This window comes from Balaenoptera musculus, chromosome 1 (genome assembly GCF_009873245.2).
Source record: "Balaenoptera musculus isolate JJ_BM4_2016_0621 chromosome 1, mBalMus1.pri.v3, whole genome shotgun sequence".
Classification (NCBI taxonomy): Eukaryota; Metazoa; Chordata; class Mammalia; order Artiodactyla; family Balaenopteridae; genus Balaenoptera; species Balaenoptera musculus.
This window is the reverse complement of record NC_045785.1, coordinates 43751785-43775490: the sequence shown is the minus strand read 5'-3', so window position 1 is coordinate 43775490 and position 23706 is coordinate 43751785. Positions and strand designations below refer to the sequence as shown.

The 23706-nt window shown below is 41.5% G+C and overlaps 1 protein-coding gene across 7 annotated transcripts in view; it reads left to right on the top strand.

Annotated features, from left to right (window-relative positions):
- The window catches only part of ORC1 (origin recognition complex subunit 1), a 33916-nt gene extending 11169 nt beyond the window's left edge, over positions 1-22747 (top strand). For all 7 annotated transcript variants that reach the window (XM_036833908.1, XM_036833878.1, XM_036833928.1 and 4 more), the window contains 12 exons: positions 4407-4776; positions 5669-5770; positions 6380-6575; positions 9502-9599; positions 10171-10272; positions 10693-10864; positions 11627-11734; positions 11997-12146; positions 12842-12961; positions 17389-17558; positions 18105-18192; positions 22337-22747. In XM_036833908.1, the coding sequence (XP_036689803.1) occupies positions 4407-4776; positions 5669-5770; positions 6380-6575; positions 9502-9599; positions 10171-10272; positions 10693-10864; positions 11627-11734; positions 11997-12146; positions 12842-12961; positions 17389-17558; positions 18105-18192; positions 22337-22531 (1871 nt within the window). In that variant the 3' untranslated portion in view covers positions 22532-22747. The remainder of the gene's footprint in view (positions 1-4406; positions 4777-5668; positions 5771-6379; positions 6576-9501; positions 9600-10170; positions 10273-10692; positions 10865-11626; positions 11735-11996; positions 12147-12841; positions 12962-17388; positions 17559-18104; positions 18193-22336) is intronic.
- The last annotated feature ends 959 nt before the right edge of the window (positions 22748-23706 follow it).

Genomic DNA, 23706 nt, shown 5'->3' with positions numbered 1-23706 from the left:
CTCATTTTCTTTTTTTTTTTTTTAAGTTTATGTAAGATTGGCTTCATTTATTTCCTTTTTTTAAAAATATTTATTTATTTATTTGGCTCCATGGGTCTTAGTTGCAACACATGGGATCTTCCTTGCAGCATGTGGGATCTTTAGTTGCAGCATGAGGGATCTTTAGTTGTGGCATGCTAACTCTTAGTTGTGACATAAGAGATCTAGTTCCCTGACCAGGGATTGAACCCAGGCCCCCTGCATTGGGAGCACGGAGTCTTAGCCACTGGACCACCAGGGAAGTCCCACATACCATATTTTCTTTATCCATTCATCCATTGATGCACACTTAGGTTGTTTCCATATCTTAGCTATTGGAAATAATGCTGCAGTGAACATGGGGGTGCATTTGTCTTTTCAAGTTAGTGTTTTTGTTTACTTCAGATAAGTACGCAAAAGTGGAATTGCTGGATCATATGGTAGTTTTTTGTTTGTTTGTTTTAAATAAATTTATTTATTTATTTTTGGCTGCATTGGGTCTTTGTTGCTACGCACGGGTTTTCTCTAGTTGCGGTGAGTGGGGGTTACTCTTCGTTGTGGTGCACGGGCTTCTCATTGCGGTGGCTTCTCTTGTTGCGGAACACAGGCTCTAGGTGTGCGGGCTTCAGTAGTTGCAGCATACGGGCCCTAGAGCACGTGGGCTTCAGTAGTTGTGGTGCACGGGCTTAGTTGTTCCGCAGCATGTGGGATCTTCCCGGACCAGGGCTCAAACCCGTGTCCCCTGCATTGGCAGGCGGATTCTTAACCACTGTGCCACCAGGGAAGTCCCTCATATGGTAGTTTTATTTTTAGCTTTTTGAGGATCCTCCATACTGTTTTCCATAGTGGCTGCACCAATTTACATTCCCACCAACAGTGCATAAGGGTTCCCTTTTCTCCATATCCTCGCCAACACTTGTTATTTGTTTTCTTTTTGATGATAGCCATTCTGACAGGTGTGAGGTGATACTTCATCTTGATTTGCATTTCTCTGATGATTAGTGACGTTGAGCACCTTTTCATGTACCTATTGGCCATCTGTATAGCTTCACTTGGAATAATGTCTATTCGGGTCCTCTGTCCATTTTTTAATCTCATTGTTTGTTTTCCTGCTATTGTATGAGTTCTTGATATACTTTGGATATTAACCCCTTATCAGATATTTGATTTGCAAATATTTTCTCCCATTCAGTAGGTTGCCTTTTCATTTTGTTGGTGGTTTCCTTGATGTCCAGAAGCTTTTTAGTTTGCTGTAGTCCCACTTGTTTGTTTTTACTTTTGTTGGCTTTGTTTTTGGTGTCAGATCCAAAAAATCATCATCAAGATCCATGTCAAGGAGCTTATTACCACCTATATTTTCATCTAAGAGTTTTATGGTTTCAAGCCTTACATTCAAGTCTTTAATCCATTTTGAATTAATTTTTGTGTATGATGTAAGATAGTAGTCCAGTTTCATTCTTCTGCATGTTTCAATTCTTCTGTCCAATTTTTCCAGCATCATTTAATGAAGAGTCTGTCTTTTCCTTATTGTATGTTCTTAGCTCCTTTGTTGTAAATTAATTGGCCATATACATATGAGTTTGTTTCTGGGCTTTCTATTTTGTTCCATCGATCTGTGTGTGCACCAAAACCATACTGTTTGGATTACGGTAGCTTTGTAATATAGTTTCAAATCAGAGATTGTGATGCCTCCAGGTTTGTTCTTCTTTCTCAAGATTGCTTTGGCTATTTGGGGTAAAATCTCCTTTCCGTTTAATTTTTTGAGGAACCACCATACTCTTCCATAGCAGCTGCATCATTTTACATTCTCATCAGTAACACACAAGAGTTCCATTTCCGCACATCGTCACCAACTATTTAGATCTTGTTATTATTGTGTTGTTTTATATTGTTATTTTCTGTGGTTTTGATTGTAGCTATGCTAATGGGTGTGAGGTAGTATGTCATTGTTACATTTCCCTAATGATTAGTGATGTTAAGCCCTGTAATTCGCTAATTCTTCAAGAGCTTAGCTACTAAGGTGACATTGCTTTTAGATCCTTAGTGGAAGAGCTAAGAAATATATATATATTTGTTATAATATAGTGTTAAAACTCTTAAATTCATACTCGTACTTCTAATCTATACCATGGGGTTCTTTCCATCCTTCCCACATTCCATAATTCCAAATCAAAATTGATTTGCAGTTCTTTATGCCTTTAGAATATATTCCACTGAGGGAGTAATGTTACTTTGATTAAATTTTTTTCTTCCACTAATGGTTATTTTATTGGTGATATACAGTTAGGTTCTTTCATTTCTGTTTAATTTTAGGGCTTTTCCCATCTTTGATTGATTTTCAAAACATTTAAAACATTAGCATAGTTAAAGAGTCAAAACTATTTAAGACAAAGTATACTCAGATAAACCCCATTCCTTTCTTTACCCTTGTCCCTGTTTCTACCTCATCTTTTGTAGGTAATCAGTTTTATTAGTTTCTGGTTTATTTTTCCTTTGGTTTTTGCAAAAATCAACAGATAAATCGAAACACACACAGACATATATACACACAGTCATACACAAACATGCATATAATTTTTATTTTATTATAGTTTTCTTTCCCATTCTTTCTTACCCAGTAGGGTATTATACTGGATGTATTCTTTTCCATCTTAACTTTTTTCACTAATAATATATCTGAAAGCTACTCCATGACTGTTCTGAGAGCTCATCCTCATCCTATTATGTGTCCTTAATTTTTCTGTTTATGTGCCAAGTTCATTGAGTATACGTTATTTGCATTCTTGGTAGCTCCTTAGTAGGAGCTATCAAGAATACAAATGTTTAGGAGCTGAATATAAACATATAAAACATTTTGGAAATGCAGAAGACTACTAGAGAAATAGTTTGTAATACCACCATTTAGAAATAATTGAGTGTTTTTTTCACTGTTGATTTTGTAGGATCTTGAAAGTTAGGGTAAAAAATTTAAACTTGACACAGTTACATAATTAGATGAGGCAGATATGATGAAAATATTTTGGATTGTTTTTGACAGAAAGATGGGGAAATGAGGCATGAGGGAGACCAGGACATTGGGACATTTTTACATTAATCTAGACATGAGCTACCCTCATATTTACCACACAGGTACTAGATGACTTCTTACCTTGTCTGCAGCTATTCCACATACACCCTGTGCTGTGACTAAAGTGAACTCCTCTGCCCAGTGCTTTTCTGCCTCGTTGCCTTAGCTCACATCAATCTCATTTATTCTCTTCACTTATTCCCCTCCTTCCCCTTTCAACTCTGTTGAAATTTTGCTTTTCTTTCAAGGTCTGTCTCAAAAGCCATGTTTATTAGCACTTAGGTGCTTTAGAACAATTTTTAAACTTCATACTATAGACGTTTATGTGTATCATCTGCCCTGTTAGTTTTGGCTGCGTTGGGTCTTTGTTGCTGCACGCGGGCTTTCTCTAGTTGCAGCGAGTGGGGGCTACTCTTCGTTGTGGTGCACGGGCTTCTCATTGCGGTGGCTTCTCTTGTCGCAGAGCATGGGCTTTAGGCACATGGGCTTCAGTAGTTGCAGCATGCAGGCTCAGTAGTTGCGACATGCGGGCCCTAGAGCATGTGGGCTTCAGTAGTTGTGGTGTGCAGGCTCAGTAGTTGTGGCTTGCGAGCTCTAGAGCGCAGGCTCAGTAGTTGTGGCACACGGGCTTAGTTGCTCCACAGCATGTGGGATCTCCCCAGACCAGGGATCGAACCCGTGTCCCCTGCATTGGCAGGCAGATTCTTAACCACTGAGCCACCAGCGAAGTCCCACATATCTTTTAATAGCTCAACTGATATTTATGAATGAATGTCCAGGTTCTTGGTGCATTTGGTCATGGTGAGAGAGGAGCAGATCCAAATATGGCTCTGTGTATTCTTAGAACCCAGTTGGTTACCCTAACCCCCCACCCCGGGGACCCATCTTCTCTCTGTTGGTAGATATAATCTGGGTTAAGAAAAATCTAGGACTTGGTATTACTCAACAGAGCCATTGGTATAAATTTTTTCAGATGCTGTTGAATGGGGCCTGAGGATATGCAGTATCACCCTGGTTGAGAACCACTCTTCTGGTAGATTACATCACAGAAAACCTGACCTGAACATTTATCTGTAAAAGCTGATTTAACTGTTGACTTATGGTTCTAGCTAGCAAAATTACTCGTAGAATTTAAGAGAGAGTCTAAAAATAATAAGAGCTACCTGGCGCAGGAAAAGAAAGCATAGAATAATTCAAAATATGGATAACTCATGTCTTTGTATCACTCAGTGAATGAATTTATCTATAAAGAGATTAGGGGTGTATATAGTGCTAGTTATAAAATTCACACATTGTCTATGGTGATTTCTCTTGAACTTAGGTTTCCCTAGGACGCATAACACTAGGATTTCCCAGCAGACTTCATGGGCCTCATTGGAGTCTCCTGGAAGAATGAAACGGAAAGTGGCCTTCTCTGAGATCACCTCGCCTTCAAAGAGGTCTCAGCCTGATGGTCCTCAGAACTCATCTCCAGCTCTGAGAACCCCAGAGAAAGCTGGAGAGATTCAGCAGTGTTGTGCCGAGGATGACAAGAAGCCTTCACCTGATGGTTGCATGATCCTGAGAACTCGAGTCCCAGCTTTGAAAACGACAGAGACTAGTGAAGAAAGAACACTTACTCCTATCAAGGGGGGACAGAAATCCTCGGTGGTGCCTTCTGTGATTCTGAAACCAGAAAACATCAAAACGAGGTGACTGGGGATGCTCCCCTGCCTCCCACAGAGCAAATCGAGATCCTTCACGTGATGTGAAATGTGTGGGTCACAGCCGATAAACCTGCCTGTGTCACAGAATCACCAGCTTTTCCAAAATACAGATTTCTGAGCCTTTCCCTAGATGTAGGAAATTAACCTCCAAGTGTTGGGCCCAGGAATCTGCATTTTTGAGACGCTCTTTGGATGATTTTGATATACCCAGCTGTCCTTTGGGGATCACTGCTCCAGAAGATAATTTCCCAAACCTGAATTGCTTCACAGTCCTGGATTTCATTACTTGCTGTGGCTCTTTGCCACATTTTAACAGTGATTTTCTTAGTTTTTTTTCTTTTAAACTGGAAGCCATTTTCAAATACATATAGTACAAGAAGATAATGCATCTAGAAAAAACTCTGCAGTTTGACATTGGGCAATGTTTGTAAATAATGGGCTGCACAGGGAATGTGACAAGCCTGAAATTTCAATGTTTCCTGCTCAGAAACTGCAGCACCTGGCTTACCTAGTTTGCTTGATAAATGCTTTGTATTGAAAATATAGCTGCATTTCTGCTACCCTTGAGTGGACAGTAAATTCATTGATATGTCAGAAATTAAAAAAGGATAAGAAACTCTGCCTAGGATTAGTATATTCTGATCTCTAGTTGGGGAGGTGATGAGTCTGATTTAAATGATAAGCTTTTGGCAAACTTTAATCTCTGGGTTTGAGTCAAACTTCAATTACAAACTTTTTAGCAAAGTGTGATTAGCTCCTTCCAAAGTAGCTGCAGAAAGAATAGGAGCCAGTCAGGCCACCTGACTATCTTCTACTCCTGCTGTTGATCCCTGGTGCCCAAAACTGCTTTCCATAACCTTGCGCTGGTATCTTGCAGGGAGGCCAAAGAACCAGTTCAGGATGAAGCTACCTCTACTCCCCATCGTATCCGCAGAAAGAGCTCTCTCTTGACTTTGAATCGGATGAGGCAGCAGCTTAGGTAAGACTGCTGCTTGGCAGGCACAAAAACATCCTGCCATTTGTGAAATCTGTAATCCTATTTCTTAAATCCTCTTTTTATTTCTTGTTTGTTATTTGCTAATCCATTGGAATTCTCCTTTACCTAGTATGTCTGGAATTATGTTAATTTCACATAAACGTCATAGTTTGAAAGGGGCAAGAAACACTGCCCTGGCCTTAGGTGGCTCCCAGGGCCCCATAATCATCACACCCAGCAAGACTGTTAGTGCGGTGCCTAAGAGCATGAAATTTGATTCTGATAGACTTGGATTTGAACCTGGGCTTTGTCATTTACTATCTGTGTAACCTTGGGAAGGTTACTTAACCTTTCTAAGCCTTGGATTCCTCATCTATAAAATGGGAATAATAATAAACAAGTCACAGAGTTTTGCAGGGTTTAATGAGATAATATAAATAAAGCCCTTAATAGAGCTTCCCAGTAGCAAGAGCCCAAGAAGAGGAGCACATCTGATATTGCTCGGTTGCAGGAGAGACTCTGCAATACCTCGAATCCACGCTGATATGCTAGGAGCTTCTTATGTAGACTTCAAACATTGAATATCAGAAAATAATGTGTCCTACCGTTCAGGTTTTTAGGTAATAGTAAAAGTGACCAAGAAGAGGAAGAGTTTCTGCCGGTAGCCAAGATTTCAGCCTCTGACAGTGAGGAGGAAGAGGCTTCCACACCCCCTCTTCCAAGGAGAACACGCAGCAATGTGTCCAGGAACCTACACTCTTCCATGAAGTCATCCTTACAGACCCCCTCCAAGACACCAAAGAAAACCGTAAGGTTCTTTTAGGTTTATTTCTCGTAATTTAGAAATTGTGGTGACTGAGGTCACACAACTAATAACAGCTGGGTTTTGAGCATAGGTCTGTCATATTCAAAGCTATGCCACTTGGAGTATTCATGGGGGAAAGGTTCTTTTTCTTTTTTTTTTTTTTTTAACATCTTTATTGGAGTGTAATTGCTTTACAATGGTGTGTTAGTTTCTGCTTTATAACAAAGTGAATAAGTTATACATATACATATGTTCCCGTATCTCTTCCCTCTTGCGTCTCCCTCCCTCCCACCCTCCCTATCCCACCCCTCTAGGTGGTCACAAAGCACCGAGCTGATCTCCCTGTGCTATGCGGCTGCTTCCCGCTAGCTGTCTATTTTACGTTTGGTAGTATATGTATGTCCATGCCACTCTCTCACTTTGTCACAGCTTCCCCTTCCCCTTCCCCATATCCTCAAGTCCATTCTCTAGTAGGTCTGCATCTTTATTCCCATCTTGCCCCTAAGTTCTTCGTGACCTTTTTTTTTTCTCTTTTTTTTTTTTTTTTTTTTTTTTTTTTTTTATTTATTTATTTATTTATTTATGGCTGTGTTGGGTCTTCATTTCTGTGCGAGGGCTTTCTCTAGTTGCGGCAAGCGGGGACCACTCTTCATCGCGGCGCGCGGGCCTCTCGCTATCGCGGCCTCTCTTGTTGCGGAGCACAGGCTCCAGACACGCAGGCTCAGCAGCTGTGGTTCACGGGCCCAGTTGCTCCGTGGCATGTGGGATCTTCCCAGACCAGGGCTCGAACCCGTGTCCCCTGCACTGGCAGGCAGATTCTCAACCACTGTGCCACCAGGGAAGCCCTCTCTTTTTTTTATAATTTAATTTTTATTTTATATTGGGGTATGGTTGATTTACAATGTGTTTCAGGTGTGCAGCAAAGTGGTTCAGTTATATATATATATATACATATATACATTCTTTTTCAGATTCTTTTTCCATATAGGTTATTACAGAGTATTGAGTAGAGTTCCGTGTGTATTCATGGAGGAAAGGTTCTACGTGAACCCTAGGACCGAAAATGAACCCAGTAGACAGTGATAAAATTTGAGTCCAAGTTCCTTTTAAGATACAGAACCGAATGGCCAAGAGCCAGACTGCCTGAGGGAAGGACAAGAACTGTAAGAACGCGTTTCCCATGAAAGCTGGCAGAGGGCTTTGTGCGCAGTCAGTGCTCAGTGGGTATTGAATCCAGGGCTGCTGAGCCGTGTCACTGGTTTTGTTGTGCCACTCAATGCACTTGAGGAATAGGGAGCACTACTAGGTGTTGGTGATGAATTGTGTAACAGAAACATGGAAGAGGTAAATGGATGTCTGCTTTCTGTGGAACTTTAGCAGAGTATTGAAAGCTATTAAGAAAAGAGGGTCTTACTGTGTTCAAACATGTTTGAGAAATGTTTGGATTAAACAAAGTTAAATTGGTTTCATTATCACATGACTTCTCAAGGCCATTAACTTATTAATGTTTTTGTGAGGGCATTAGTATATTAGGAAACATTTTTTGTGGAGCATCTTGTTCTTTAGAACAATTTAGAAATGCCTAATTAGGGGCCTTTATAAAGCTGATCTCCATTTTTCCATATCAAGAAAAATGTGATTGGGCTTGGGTTGAAGTCAAAGAAAAGACCTTTAGGGAAGGAAATCCAATAGATTGCCTTTGGACGAGGCAGTCTTGTAGAGTAGCTCACCCAAATGATCTGGTTTGATTGCATCTCCTGGGTCCCACCCAGAAGAAGGGATTTGTGGGGGGAGCTCTTTAGCATAATAAAAAAGGTCAGAAGTCCACCTTTTTTTAAAAAAAAAAAACCTTCTCAGCAAGGTTTGTTATTATTTTCCTGTTTTCTCCAGAGTTAATAGATGTTAAGCTGTTAACAGGGTCTAAATGCTCTTCTGCGTTTGGGAAGAGGTGTAGAGACTATCGCTTTATAGCTTGGCTACAAGCAGAGGGTGGGTAGGTGAAATGCCCCCACAAAAGGGAGTGCATTGTGGAAACACCATGAATACTACTGGGTAGAAGGCCTGCTCTAATGAGCCAGCAGCAAGGAAAAAAAGAGAATAGTGAAATCGGTCTGTGGGCCTAAACTGAATGACCCTATGGTTTGAAGTGGAAAAATCTGGGGAGGTTTCTTCAAGTACTGTGTAGTGGATCGTGGAAGTTCTGAGCTAAAGATTGACCATATTTTCAAAGAAGGCTAGAGGAAGATCTTTTTAATTTAAAAAAATTTTTTAAAGATGCTTTTTTATTTTAATCAGTGAATGCAACTCATGGGGGTGGAATAGAGGAGGATCTTATGAATCAAACCCAGTTTATGCCTGCTACTGTACCCTATTTGGGCAGAGTATTTAGGATTTTTTAATAATTTGCCTTTCTTTGAAGATAGTATTTTACTTTGAAAAGTATTTAATCCCTACTTTTATTCATTCTTTCCTCAGACTGACATTGTTTTCAAATCCTAATACTATACGTAAATTAGAAATAAGAAATTGTGTTTGGACTATGAACAAAATGTATGTGTAATGTGAGGAGAGAAAGGGAGAATCTTGGTAATTTATACAGGAAGGAACTAAGAGGAATTCACTACCTCTATTCTTTTTATCAGCTCATCATGAATCAGATTTGCTGATGCATCCTGGATGGAGTTTTGCTTTGTTTTTTCCTTCTGAAATAGGTTCTGTCTCTCTCTTTTTTTATTTTGGAGTATAGGTGATTTACAGTGTTGTGTTAGTTTCAGGTGTACAGCAAAGTGATTCAGTTATACATATACATATATCCATTCTTTTCCAGATTCTTTTCCCATATAGGTTATTACAGAACATTGAGTAGAGTTCCCTGTGCTCTACAGTAGGTCCTTGTTGATTATCTAAATGTTCTCTCTTTCGAATACAGCCCGAGCCCAGAACACCACGTCACGCCACTCCCCGGATCCGCAGCCGAAACCTGGCTGCCCAGGAGCCCGCCAATGTGCTGGAGGAGGCCCGGCTGAGGTGACGCCGCTCGGGGGTCCCTGCTTTCGTTCACATGAACTGGGAGTGCTTTGTAGTCATTGGTGTACATAATAAAGGTAGAGAGTAAGATGAACGTGTGTGTTTAGAAAGAAGAAACCTCAAGCAGTGTCTGGGTGAGCTACTGTGGACAAGCTCGGGGAGGAGTGTGCCGTCCACTGCCACCACTTTCTCAGGGTTGGAAGGTGATGGGTCAGGACACTGCTTCTCAGTTGCGGTACCCTTTAGAACTGCGTGGGGGCTTTTTCAAAATAATAAGCCTAGATCTTGCCAGAAATCAGCTGAATCAGAATCGCATGTGGGATGAGGTCCACCCATGTGATTTGGGGAACCTCCCCAGGTGATATGTACTCTTAGTTAGAACCACTGAGTTGGGTGATTTGTCTGGGTGGAGAAAGGCCAAATGAAGAAGTTTAAGAATGAAGGCATTCCCTTGGATGTGAGATTAAGGTTTCAAATAGAAACTACAGATAAATCTTTTCCGTTTATTATTGAGTAGATAGTAAAATGCTTCTAAAGTCCTCCTTTTCCCTCATTTTACCACCAAATTTAGGCTGCATGTTTCTGCTGTACCTGGGTCTCTTCCCTGTCGGGAACAGGAATTCCAAGACATGTACAACTTTGTGGAAAGCAAACTCCTTGACCATACTGGAGGGTGAGTCATGTTGAGGAAGCAGGATGCTCAGGGCAGAAGGCCCTGCTAGTACCACCTCAGGTGCTGTAGTTCACCCAAGCGGTCTTTCCCTGGTGTCAGAACAGGCAAGGCCATTGCTGAAGCCTAAGCTTCTGAAGCAGTTTTTGTTATCAAAGTAATTCTATAGAATTCTGTCTTACAGAGAAAATGACACTGGCCTTTTTTGGGTGGGCACTTTGCATACAGCCTTGCTTATAGAATGAATGATTCTATATAAACAGGTCCTGCTCTGATCAGCTTCCAAGGATGGTCCTTACTGCTCCCACCTCCACATTTCAGGGGCCTCTGTCCTTCCTTCAGCACACATTCTCATACTCATACCTGATGATAGTGTAAGGCAGCTACACAGACCTAGCCCGGGGTCTTCTCTTCTTGCCCCAGGTGCATGTACATCTCCGGGGTCCCTGGGACAGGGAAGACGGCCACTGTACACGAGGTGATACGCTGCCTGCAGCAGGCATCCCAAGCAAATGACGTTCCTCCCTTTCAATACATTGAGGTCAATGGCATGGAGCTGACAGAGCCCCACCAAGTCTATGTGCAAATCTTGCAGGTGAGCAAAGCTGTTTGGGCTTTTTGTTTTGGTTTTTTTGGTCTGTCTTTTGGTTTTGGGGTTTTTTTTGGCCACGCGGCTTGCAGGATCCTAGTTCCCCGACCAGGGATCAAACCCAGGCCCCCTCGGCAGTGAAAGCACGGAGTCCCAGCCACTGGACTGCCAGGGATTCGCCCGTTTGGGCTTTTTGGAAAATACAGTTTCTGGGTGGCACATGAAAAGGGAAAGGTTTACTTAATTTTGTGCATATTACATGTTTACAACTTGCCAAGCATTGTCCTTTGTGTAGAGGTAGCAAGGGCAAAGAAGGCAGAATTCCTACCCTCAAGGACCTTGAAGTCTAGGAGCTGGATAGGCATTTATGGAAGCTAGTACTTACCAACATGGTGAAAACCATTTGTACACAGCAGGCATTGTGGCAACTCGGAAAAGGGGTTAGAGGTGGGCCGAAGTTTGCATCTCACTTTTTCATTCATTAGCCGTTATCTTGGAACCAGTAATGTCCAGTTACAGAGCCATACACTAATGATTTTGGAGGGGCTTCTGGGGCCAGCCTGTGGCTCATTTGCATTTCAAACACTATCTGTTGTCTCTCGTTGCCTTCTCTTCTCCTTCCAGTGGAAGGCAGAGGGTAGGATACTGAAGTCCTCAGGCTGAACAGCTTCTTCTATGTGCAGATTTAACTTTAAGCCAGGGCAGTAAAGTCCTGACAGTTCACCACTCACTCCCCCACCCGCCCCGCCCCGCCCCGCCCCACTGCAGAGGCTGACGGGTCACAGGGCAACAGCTCACCATGCCGCAGAACTGCTGGCTAAGCGATTCCGCACTCGAGGGTCCTCTCGGGAAACCACTGTGCTGCTTGTGGACGAGGTAAGGAGGCGCCCACGGAAGGACTGGAGAAGAAGTGGCGTGGCACTTGATTGCAGTGTCCTGGGAGCAAATACTGGGTGGGAGGAAAGTCCTGGCTGCCTTCTTCCTTCACTCTGGTGGTGAGAGGCATGTGTCTATTGATGTCCTTGCTGGTGGTGTGACCTGAGAGCACATGAAGCTAAAGCAGTGGTAACAGGCTTCACTCCGGGGCCCCAGCTCCGTCTCTGTGGTTGACCCTGCGTCTCTCCCCATTTCCTGGCAGCTTGACCTTCTGTGGACTCAGAAACAAGACATAATGTACAATCTCTTTGACTGGCCCACTCACAAGGAGGCCCGGCTTGTGGTCCTGACCATCGCCAACACCATGGATCTGCCAGAGCGCCTCATGATGAACCGGGTGTCCAGCCGACTGGTAGGGCCATTCTCAAGCTGTTCTAACAGACCCATAAGCTGGGCCAAGGAGTTCTCCAAAAATGAATACATAGGAATCTAAAATAAACAGGAAAAGTAAGAAATGTGATTTCTGAAATTCTTATAATTACTAAGTTGGAATTAAATATGTCACCATTGCATGGCTTTCTGCAAACGTATCTTCTTGGTGTTCTGCTACCTCTGCACTCTTAAACTGCACAGAGCCCTAAAGGTTTAATTATTTAAAAAAATACTTAAGTGCTTACCCTTGTCAGGCAGTGTGAGATGCATGGAGTATGGCTGTGAACGGGGCAGACACGGTCTCTGCCCTTGTGGACCTTGTGGTTCAGCAGGAGTGAAACCGGGAGCCGAGCTGGTGCATGTTGTAGAGGCAAAGATCGTCCCACCCACTCTAACGAGAGCACCTCTGCTCAGATCTACTTGTAAATGATTCCATAGAATAAAAGATTCTGTTAAGCTAAATGAAAAAACAGTTGAGAGCTACTGCCCTACAGGATCCCACAGGCCATTGTCAGTAACAAAAGGAGCTGGAAGCAGTGGTAGTCCTGGGATGAAATGTGTAAATTGTTACATGGGACTTGGAAATCAGGTTTGGGGACTTGCAGGTGGCTTTCCACCAGGACTATCGGAGTGGGAAATCCATGAACTTGTTCCTCTGTCGTCTTGACTCCCCAGGGTCTAACCAGGATGTCCTTCCAGCCCTATACTCACAGCCAACTGCAACAGATCCTGGTGTCCCGACTCAAACATTTAAAGGCCTTTGAGGATGATGCCATCCAGTTGGTAGCCAGGAAGGTAAGTCGCCTTCGGGGAGCTCCTAGTCACACCGACAGTTTTTGCTGAGTATCTGCCCATGTGAGGCCCTATGCTGGGTGCTCTGGAGATGAAGAAAAAATTAGGAAGTCCTGTAAAAACAAATACCAAAACATAGAAACAAAATTCTGAAAAATTCCTTAACCTTATTGTATAACTAATTAGAAGGCTCTGAGTATGGTGGGCTTATATACAAGTGAAGATTAATTGATTCAGGGAGCTTTGTATAATCAAAAGGGCAACATAGTGAGTGAAGTAGACAAACCTGGTTTGAATTCTGGCTCTAATACTTGAATAAGCATGTGGAAGGTTACAGAAAAGTTACTTAAAAACTTCCTGGGCTTCAGTTTTCTTCTCTGAAAAATGGGAATAATAATAGTTACCTCATAGGGTCATTGTGAGAATTAAATGAGACCATGTCTGTAATGTACCTAGCAGGGTGCATGTTCCATGGTAGGTATGAAGTGTGGGATGCCTACCCCCTCCAGGCTTACTGGGAGAATGCCAATTGAGATTCCACTAAGACTTCTCCGGGGCTGCTGAGGAACAACTCAGGTTAAATGTCCACCTTGAGCTGAATGAAAGAAACCACACATCCACAGTATTTCAGCACTTAAAAGAGTTATAAACGTATTTCTAGTTTCTTACTGGAAACGATGTGAACTCTGAATGCCTATAGCAGCAACACACGTCTGTAACACCTGTTCAAAGCTGGGTACTATATTAAGTATTAGGGTCAGAGGTGAGCGAGATATGGTGTTTATCTCCAAGCTTTGCTTTCTAGGAGAGAGATCCTCAAAGTTACTATCTAACCCTTCTGTTGGTAGAGTTTTTCCACCTCTGCAATCATGCAATCTCTAAAAGTTCTGTTTTTTCCTCTGAATGGTCCTTTTATATACCATCCTACTTATTTGAGGTTGTTTTCTCCCTTTTCCTCTAAGATGCTTTGTCTGTTGGTTTTGATCTCTATCCTGCATTGTTAGACTTTCCTCAGCTGCCTTTGTGGTCCACTGAGGTCTAAGGGTGGAGATTACAGAGCTGATTGGGAGCTCTGAGTATATAAGTGGGGCTTGTTCACTGAGAGCTTCGCTGAGGGGTAATCTGATCGGGCCAATTTCAGTATCTTTAGTTTATTCCCATATTTTCTGGGATAGTCAGATTTCAAAGAGTAGGCTTCCCCTGTCCTGCCTGCAGGGCAGTGTTCTAGGATCAGGCGAGGTGGGCTGGAGTCAGGGAGGGTGGAGGTCTTCAAATTCAGCATGCAAATAGTAACCATCTATATTTAGTAAGGGGCATCCCCTCCTCTGCAACAATACCTAGTGTTACTGGTCCAGAGACTTTTTTGTTTATCCTTGCTAGAATAAATTTCTGGTCTCCTGCCATGGTACATGAGGGATAATCTCCGGGGCAAAGAGTTTTATGGAAACAGTACAAATTACCAAGGCACAAAATTTTCTCACAGAGCCCTAAACCCTCCCTCAGTGGCCCTGATGTTCACCAACAGCATGAAATGGGGGAGAGGTCTAGGGCAAGGGTCAGCAAACTTTTTGTGAAGAGCCAGTAGTAAATGTTTTAGGCTTTCTGGGCCATAATGGTCTGTCACCACTATTCAACTCTGCCTTTGCATTGTGAAAGCAGCCGTGTATTATATAATATGTAAACAAATGCACATAGCTGTGTTACAATAAAACTTTATTTACAAAAACATGTGGCAGGCCATAGTTTGCTGACTCCTGATCTAGGGCATCCGTTTCTTAACTTTCAACCAGTCCTCTTGGTTTTAGCCAAACTTCCCCCTTTACCTCCAGTTCCAGTATCACTAACTCCTGAGCATTTTGAAGATTTTTAGTGTAACTTAGGCTTGTTCTTGGATTCCTCACTGCGGGCTTAGGAGTGGGCTTTCTCAGTCTGCTAGGTTAACCAGTACTCTGCCACTTCTTTCCAACTTTCAGAATTATATTGTTTACTGCTCTCCAGTTGCTTCCTTTTCTTATTTAGGGTTCTTGGTCTTTAAGGTTTCAGAAGACTTCAAATTTGGCTGCTGTTTTTACCCAAAACTCTTCCCTGTAATTTCAAACCTCTCTTTTATTTCTTAACATATAAACATACCTATATTGTTTATCTTATGATATCTGAAGTCTTTGTGGGTTTACTTCTGTTGATTGCTGAGTCACGTGTCTGTATGGCCTTGTTTCCTTGTTTTCTGTGTCTTGATTTTTTTTTTTTTTTAACTGTATGCTCATGTTCCTTAAGAGCTTTATCTGAGAGTTGATTGAGGCCTGGGTTGAAGTTGAATTCATTTAGTTTGTTTGTGCTTCTGTCAGTTACTGAGGGGCACTACCAACTGGGACCATTTTTAAACAAAATTCTTTACTTGAGGTTTTTAGGAGACAACATAAATTTGGGCTACAAATCCATGTGAGGGCTTGTGGTTGCAAAGACTCGGTGAGTTTTTGTCACCCTACACCCACCTACCGCCAAGGTCACAACAGGCCATTTTTCTTGCCATCCCTTCTGCATTGTAAGTCTTTCACTCACTGTCATACTGGGGCTGTAGTGGAGGTTGGATCCCAAGTTTATGCAAGGTCTTTTCTTAGATTCCATGTGGGTTGGCCCCAGCTTTTTCTTTTGTCTCCCTCACCCCAGCAGCAGTTAAAAAGAGTGCTTACGGTCGCAGGGTTCACAGGTACCCTCAGAGTGGGAAGTGCTTTGGGTGTTTTCTAGCCTCCCAGGGTCACCTGTCCACTTTGATTCTAGGCCTCTGAGCAGCCCTTGAGTCCCTGCTATTAACCACTGTATGGTGCTGCTTCACACAGAGGAAAGGAGGAGTGACAGGGCGGAAACGTCCTCAGGACATCCTCACCAGCTGAATATGGGAGATTAGAAGGAGGGAATAATATACGCTGGTGCTCATGTTTCCGTCTTGGGTTACTGGAAAAGTGATTTTTGTTTTGAATGTCTTACATTTGAATTCTAAATAGACACAAAACATTTAAAAACTCCTATAACCCTGTCTGTCATACTGAGTGAAGTAAGTCAGAAAGAGAAAAGCAAATATTGTATATTAATGCATATATGTGGAACCTAGAAAAATGGTACAGATGAACCTATTTGCAGGGCAGGAATAGAGACACAGATGTACAGAGCAGACATGTGGACACAGGGGAGTGGTGGGGTGGGGAGGATGGGATGAATTGGGAGACTGGGATTTACATACATACACTACCATGTGTAAAACAGATAGCTAGTGGGAACCTGCTGTATAGCGCAGGGAGCTGTCAGCTTGGTGCTCTGTGATGACCTAGATGGGTGGGATGGGGGGGAGGGAGGTCCAAGAGGGAGGGGATATGTGTATACATATAGCTGATTCACTTCGTTGTACAGCAGAAACTAACACAACATTGTAAAGCGACTATACCCCAATCGAAAAAAAAGTCAAAAAATAAAATCTATAATCCCACTTCCCAGAAATGACTCCTTCTAATGTCTTAGTTTTGGTGTGTGTGTGTGCGCATGCATGTATGTGTATGCCTATACGATTTGCTTTTTTAAAATTAATGTTTTATAAATTTTGGAAGGAAATAGTTATTTTGGGATGCCATCAGGCAGGATGTCATCGCCTGCGATGGTTGTCAGGCGAATGATGGGGTTGCTGGCAAGCACTGGGAATATAGAAACAGAAATCCTTGCAGGCAATGGTGAGTCCAGGAGTTCCCTCAGTTAAATTTAAAATGCAAGAGCCCTCCTATGTCATCTTGGGAGAGAGTATAGGATTCCCCGTAAAGGGAGCCCAGGAGCCCCTCAGCCTCTGTGCACATGGAAAGGAAGGCACAAAAGCAGAGCCATTGGCATGGGGGGTTGGTCTAATTCATCTAACTACAGGTTCCTCTGGGTCCTCCAGCTTCATGGCTTCCTTCCCTCTTGATTCTGGTTCATTTAGCCATTGACCAGGTAGTTTCCAAAATTCATCACATGCTGTGAGGGAGGCTCAGGCTGTGGCTTTATCTCCAAAATAGACTCCACCTCAGCCTCTTGGCTTTTTCTCTTCATGCAAGGAACAAGACCCTTGTGTCTCCAGATGGTTCAGTAATGATCTTGGGCCAAAGGTCTCTTCTTTTAGATTTCTTCATTTTTCTAATATTAAATAAAGTTGAGAATTTCTGTCTCTTCCATTCTGGAATTATCTGTAAGGCCAAGACAAAGTTGTGGACTTGGGGAAAAGTCCCAGACACAGTATAATAATTTATATCTGAGCTCCCACCAGGTTCCCAGCCAGGGCTAAGTACTTAATTTCATGCTTAAGTCCATTCCCAGCCCTGCCCTTCCTTTTTAGCTGAACACAGAATCGGTTTTTCTCCTGGGTTGAGACGGCAAGGGGATCTCAAGGAATAAAATGTTCCCTCTTGTAGGTAGCAGCCCTTTCTGGAGATGCACGACGCTGCCTGGACATTTGTAGGCGTGCCACAGAGATTTGTGAGTTCTCCTGCCAGAAGCCCGACTCCCCTGGCCTGGTCACTACAGCCCACTTACTGGAAGCAGTAGAGGAGATGTTTTCATCGTCATACATCACTGCCATCAAGTAAGACGCTTCTGCTTCCTGACCCTGAACCTCCCTTGGAAGACCACTGCAGAGGGCCATGGAAGCATGCTTCCCTTTCAAAGCTTTTACTCATACAACCTGCATTTACTGACAGTGCTGTCCTTTTTCTTAAGGGGCATAGTCTAGTCAAAGAGACAGAAATGTAATCCTAGTATAATAGGAGAATAATTACCATGTATTGAGTTACACTATAGGTGTTTATGAAGTAAAGTGCTGTGGAAACAAGAAGAAGGAAGTAGCTACTTCTCTCACATTGAATGATATACTCAACCATGAAATGGGGGTGCTGGTACATGCCCAGATATAGTTGCTGTGTTCCCTTACTTCCAAAGTGTTATTTTTCATATCATTTTGAGACTTTGAGGGGAAGGGAAATCCTTGCCAAATCATATAGGAATATAGGAGGAAATAGTCCCAAGTTTTTTCCTCTCTCTTCTCTAAAGACACAGAGAAGTTTTATTTGGCCTTCCTTGGGTTGATGGTACAGCCACTTAGGAGAATTCACATCTCCTCATTTTCTTTAAGAAATTCCTCCGTTCTGGAACAGAGCTTCCTGAGAGCCATCCTTGCAGAGTTCCGTCGATCAGGACTGGAGGAAGCAACATTTCAACAGGTGATTGATCTACTTTTTAAAAAATCCTATTTTGGTCTGGTGCCTTTAAAATATAATATGTGGGAATTTTAACCACTGTGTAATAGTCTGTCTCTATTTTGTGCCAACCTGATTATGCTAAAGAATATCAAACCAGCGCCTATTTTTATGTGATATTTAATTGAGTTGCATGAGAAGAGACCTTTAGCAAATGGTTTCTGCATATTAGATTGAGGCTTTACTATGTGCCAGATACTTTTCTGGGAGTGGGAGATTCAAAGATGAGCAAGACAAAAGTTGCTGCCCTGATACAGCTTATGGTATAGTGTGGGGCAAGGCTTTCAGAACAAGCCTTGTTTAAAAACAAATCACAACCATCACCCTGATACCAAATCCAGACAAAGATGTCACGAAGAAAGAAAACTACAGGCCAATATCACTGATGAACATAGATGTAAAAATCCTCAACAAAATACTAGCAAACAGAATCCAACAGCACATTAAAAGTATCATATACCCTGATCAAGTGGGGTTTATCCGAGGAATGCAAGGATTCTTCAATATATGCAAATCAATCAATGTAATAAACCATATTAACAAATTGAAGGAGAAAAACCATATGATCATCTCAACAGATGCAGAAAAAGCTTTCGACAAAATTCAACACCCATTTATGATAGAAACCCTCCAGAAGGTAGGCATAGAGGGAACTTACCTGAACATAATAAAAGCCATATATGACAAACCCACAGCCAACATCGTTCTCAATGGTGAAAAACTGAAACCATTTCCACTAAGATCAGGAGCAAGACAAGGTTGCCCACTCTCACCACTGTTATTCAACATAGTTTTGGAAGTTTTAGCCACAGCAATCAGAGAAGAAAAAGAAATAAAAGGAATCCAAATCAGAAAAGAAGAAGTAAAGCTGTCACTGTTTGCAGTGACATGATACTATACATAGAGAATCCTAAAGATGCTACCAGAAAACTACTAGAGCTAATCAATGAATTTGGCAAAGTAGCAGGATACAAAATTAATGCACAGAAATCTCTTGCATTCCTATACACTAATGATGAAAAATCTGAAAGAGAAATTAAGGAAACACTCCCATTTACCATTGCAACAAAAAGAATAAAGTACATAGGAATAAACCTACCTTAGGAGACAGAAGACCTGTATGCAGAAAACTATAAGACACTGATGAAAGAAATTAAAGATGATACAGATGGAGAGATATACCATGTTCTTGGATTGGAAGAATCAACATTGTGAAAATGACTATACTACCCAAAGCAATGTACAGATTCAATGCAATCCCTATCAAACTACCAATGGCATTTTTCACAGAACTAGGACAAAAAATTTCACAATTTGTATGGAAATACAGAAGACCCTGAATAGCCAAAGCAATCTTGAAAAAGAAAAACGGAGCTGGAGGAATCAGGGCCCTGACTTCAGACTATACTACAAAGCTACAGTAATCAAGACAGTATGGTACTGGCATAAAAACAGAAATATAGATCAGTGGAACAGGATAGAAAGCCCAGAGATAAACCCACGTACATATGGTCACCTTATTTTTGATAAAGGAGGCAAGAATATATGATGGAGAAAAGACAGCCTCTTTAATAAGTGGTGCTGGGAAAACTGGACAGCTACGTGTAAAAGAATGAAATTATAACACTCCCTAACACCATATACAAAAATAAACTCAAAATGGATTAGAGACCTAAATGTAAGGCCAGACACTATAAAACTCTTAGAGGAAAACATAGGCAGAACACTCTATGACATAAATCACAGCAAGATCCTTTTTGACCCACCTCCTAGAGAAATGGAAATAAAAACAAAAATAAACAAATGGGACCTAATGAAACTTAAAAGCTTTTGCACAGCAAAGGAAACCATAAACAAGACGAAAAGACAACCCTCAGAATGGGAGAAAATATTTGCACGTGAAGCACCTGACAAAGGATTAATCTCCAAAATTTACAAGCAGCTCATGCAGCTCAATATCAAAAAAACAAACAACCCAATCCAAAAATGGGCAGAAGACCTAAATAGACATTTCTCCAAAGAAGATATACAGACTGCCAACAAACACATGAAAGAATGCTCAACCTCACTAATCATTATAGAAATGCAAATCAAAACTGCAATGAGGTATCGCCTCACACCAGTCAGAATGGCCATCATCAAAAAATCTATAAACAATAAATGCTGGAGAGGGTGTGGAGAAAAGGGAACCCTCTTGCACTGTTGGTGGGAATGTAAATTGATACAGCCACTATGGAGAACAGTATGGAGTTTCCTTAAAAAACTAAAAATAGAACTACCTTACGACCCAGCAATCCCACTACTGGGCATATACCCTAAGAAAACCATAATTCAAAGAGTCATGTGGGCTTCCCTGGTGGTGCAGTGGTTGAGAATCTGCCTGCCAAAGCAGGGGACACGGGTTCGAGCCCTGGTTCGGGAAGATCCCACATGCCATGGAGCAACTAAGCCCATGCGCCACAACTACTGAGCCTGTGCTCTAGAGCCTGCGAGCCACAACTACTGAGCCCATGTGCTGCAACTACTGAAGCCTGTGCACCTAGATCCCATGCTCCACAACAAAAGAAGCCACTTCAACGAGAAGCTTGCACACCGCAACAAAGAGTAGCCCCCACTCACCGCAACTAGAGAAAGCCCACACACAGCAACGAAGACCCAACGTGGCCAAAAATAAATAAATAAAATAAATAAATTTATTTAAAAAAAAAAAAAAGAGTCGTGTACCACAATGTTCATTGCAGCTGCATTTACAATATCGACATGGAAGCAACCTAAGTCCATTGCCAGATGAATGGATAAAGAAGATGTGGCACACATATACAATGGAATATTACTCAGTCATAAAAAGAAACGAAATTGAGTTATTTGTAGTGAGGTGGATGGACCTAGAGTCTGTCATACAGAGCGAAGTAAGTCAGAAAGACAAAAACAAATACCGTATGCTAACACATATATATGGAATCTGAAAAAAAAACGGACAGGAATAAAGACACAGACATAGAGAATGGACCTGAGGACACGGGGAGGGGAAGGGTAAGCTGGGATGAAGTGAGAGAGTAGCATTGACATATATACACTACCAAATGTAAAATAGATAGCTAGTGGGAAGCAGCTGCATAGCACAGGGAGATGGGCTCGGTGCTTTGTGACCACCTAGAGGGGTGGGATAGGGAAGGTGGGAGGGAGATGCAAGAAGGAGGAGATATGGGGATGTACGTATAAGTATAGCTGATTCACTTTGTTATAAAGCAGAAACTAACACACCATTGTAAAGCAGTTATACTCCAATAAAGATGTTAAAAAAAAAAATCACAGAGATCAATCCAAACACTGTGATAATAATTTCAACTATATCAAGTAAAAGGAATTATTAGGGCTTGGGCCTTAGTGGTTTATTAAAGGTGTTTAAGTATATACCTGGGAGTTTGTATATCTGTATGTATGAGTATGTTTTAGACAAATAGAAATGTCAGGAAAACATTTTCCTTCCAGCTGTTTATTTCCTTTCAGCTTTTCTTCTTTAAATTCTTTTTTAAACATTTAGTCGCTAGTCATGTTTTGCCCGTTTTTGTTTTTGTAAAGCCTGAGACAGCTCTTCTGCAGAGAGTGACCTGTATTCTCTCTAGGCCTTTGTGCTTTTCCAAGGGACATGCCTTGGCATCTGCTGTTTCTGCCAAGGAAAATGCCCTTATAGCAAAATTTGACTTGAATTATGACAGTCTCAGTAGGAACGCTCAGCCCATGGAGATGAGGACTGTTGGTATAACTGTGACAGTTACTAAGCATATTATATCTATTAACTCATGAGTAATATTGTAGTATATTTAATAGATAAAACTGAAGCTCAAAAAGTGAAATAACTGGCCCGGGTTGCTTATTTAGGTAATTGGCAGAACCAGGGTTCAGACCTGCTGTTGTCTGATTCCGAGGCCAGTACTACATTCTGCCCCTGTGTTTGTGCCCCAGTGGGGCACCCCTTGATGCCTTCTGGGGTACTGAGTATCCTGGAAAAGAAGTGTCTCATTTTCCCAAAAGAAGAAATAATGATTGGATACAGACCCAGGACTCCCTTCTGGCAGCTGACCTCAGGTTTGTTTTTTGTTTCTAGGTATACAGTCAACACGTGGCACTGTGCAGGATGGAGGGTCTCCCATACCCCACCATGTCAGAGACCATGGCGGTGTGCTCTCACCTAGGCTCCTGCCGCCTCCTCCTTGTGGAGCCCAGCAGGAATGACCTGCTCCTTCGTGTGCGGCTCAACGTCAGCCAGGATGACGTTCTGTATGCGCTGAAAGAAGAGTGAAGGGCTTCACAAGGAAGAACTGTGATCTGCTGTTTTTAAAGAGCCCTATTTCCATTTCCTAAGCACATGGAATCATTGTAGCAAAGTATACTGAACAGCAATGGCTGTCATGTATTTTGGAATTTTCCATTAAATCATTTGCTTTTTCTGGAGTGTTTGGGAAGTTTTATAGTCATTACAAACATCAAATTATAAAACCAAACCATCCTTCCTACACTAGGCCCTCTCTCTGGGTTTTATTTCTGTTAGTAGCCCTGACATTTATTTTTTTTTTTTTTTTTTTTTTTTTTTATTCACACACACACACACACTGTATTTTATTTTTACAAGACATAAATAGACTGACACCAAGCATTGTACATGGATGACCACAACAAAAGCAACAATGATTGCAATTACCAAACATGAAACACACTCATACTATGTCATAATATTGACATTCAGTCCAGTAATCCTCCACTGTAACAGCTCCTTTACTTTGCAGTGAAAATTGATTTGTATATTCTTTGCCTCTGAGTCCTTGTGGGATTTTTTTTTTTTTTTTTAAATTCAGACAGAAAGTCACAAAAATTATACTCATCCTCATCAGTTCACTCAGTCCCATGTAATTAATTTTTTTTTCATCTTGATCTTTTGTTAGCACTTTTATGAGTTCATCAGTTTTTCATTAGAGTTCTGAAAATGCTTATTCATTCAGTTCAGCAGTACAGGCCCTGACATTTATTTACTGGTAACATACCATGTATATAAATAAATGCACACAATTACGGTATCTATATAAAATAGTTCCAGGAGAGTAAGTAAGAAATTACTTATATTGGTTGCTTCTGGGAAAGAACTGTATGGTTACCTTCAGGGTTAGAGGAAGACATTCACTGTATGTCATTATGTATCTCTTAACTTTTGAACAATTTGAGTGTAATATACTTAGCACATAAAAAAGAACCGCTAGAAATAATATCAGTAATAAATAATCCCTAGTAACAAATAGCTAGAAAATGGAATTTTTTAAAAGATACCATTTATCATAAAAACAAATCTTTAAATAAAAAATACTTAGATGGCACAGAAAATATAAGGTACCTAGGAATAAATCTAATAAATGTAATTAATCTCTAAATATAAATCAATTCCAATTAAAATCTTGGTAGGGTTTTTTTGTATAACTTTGCAAG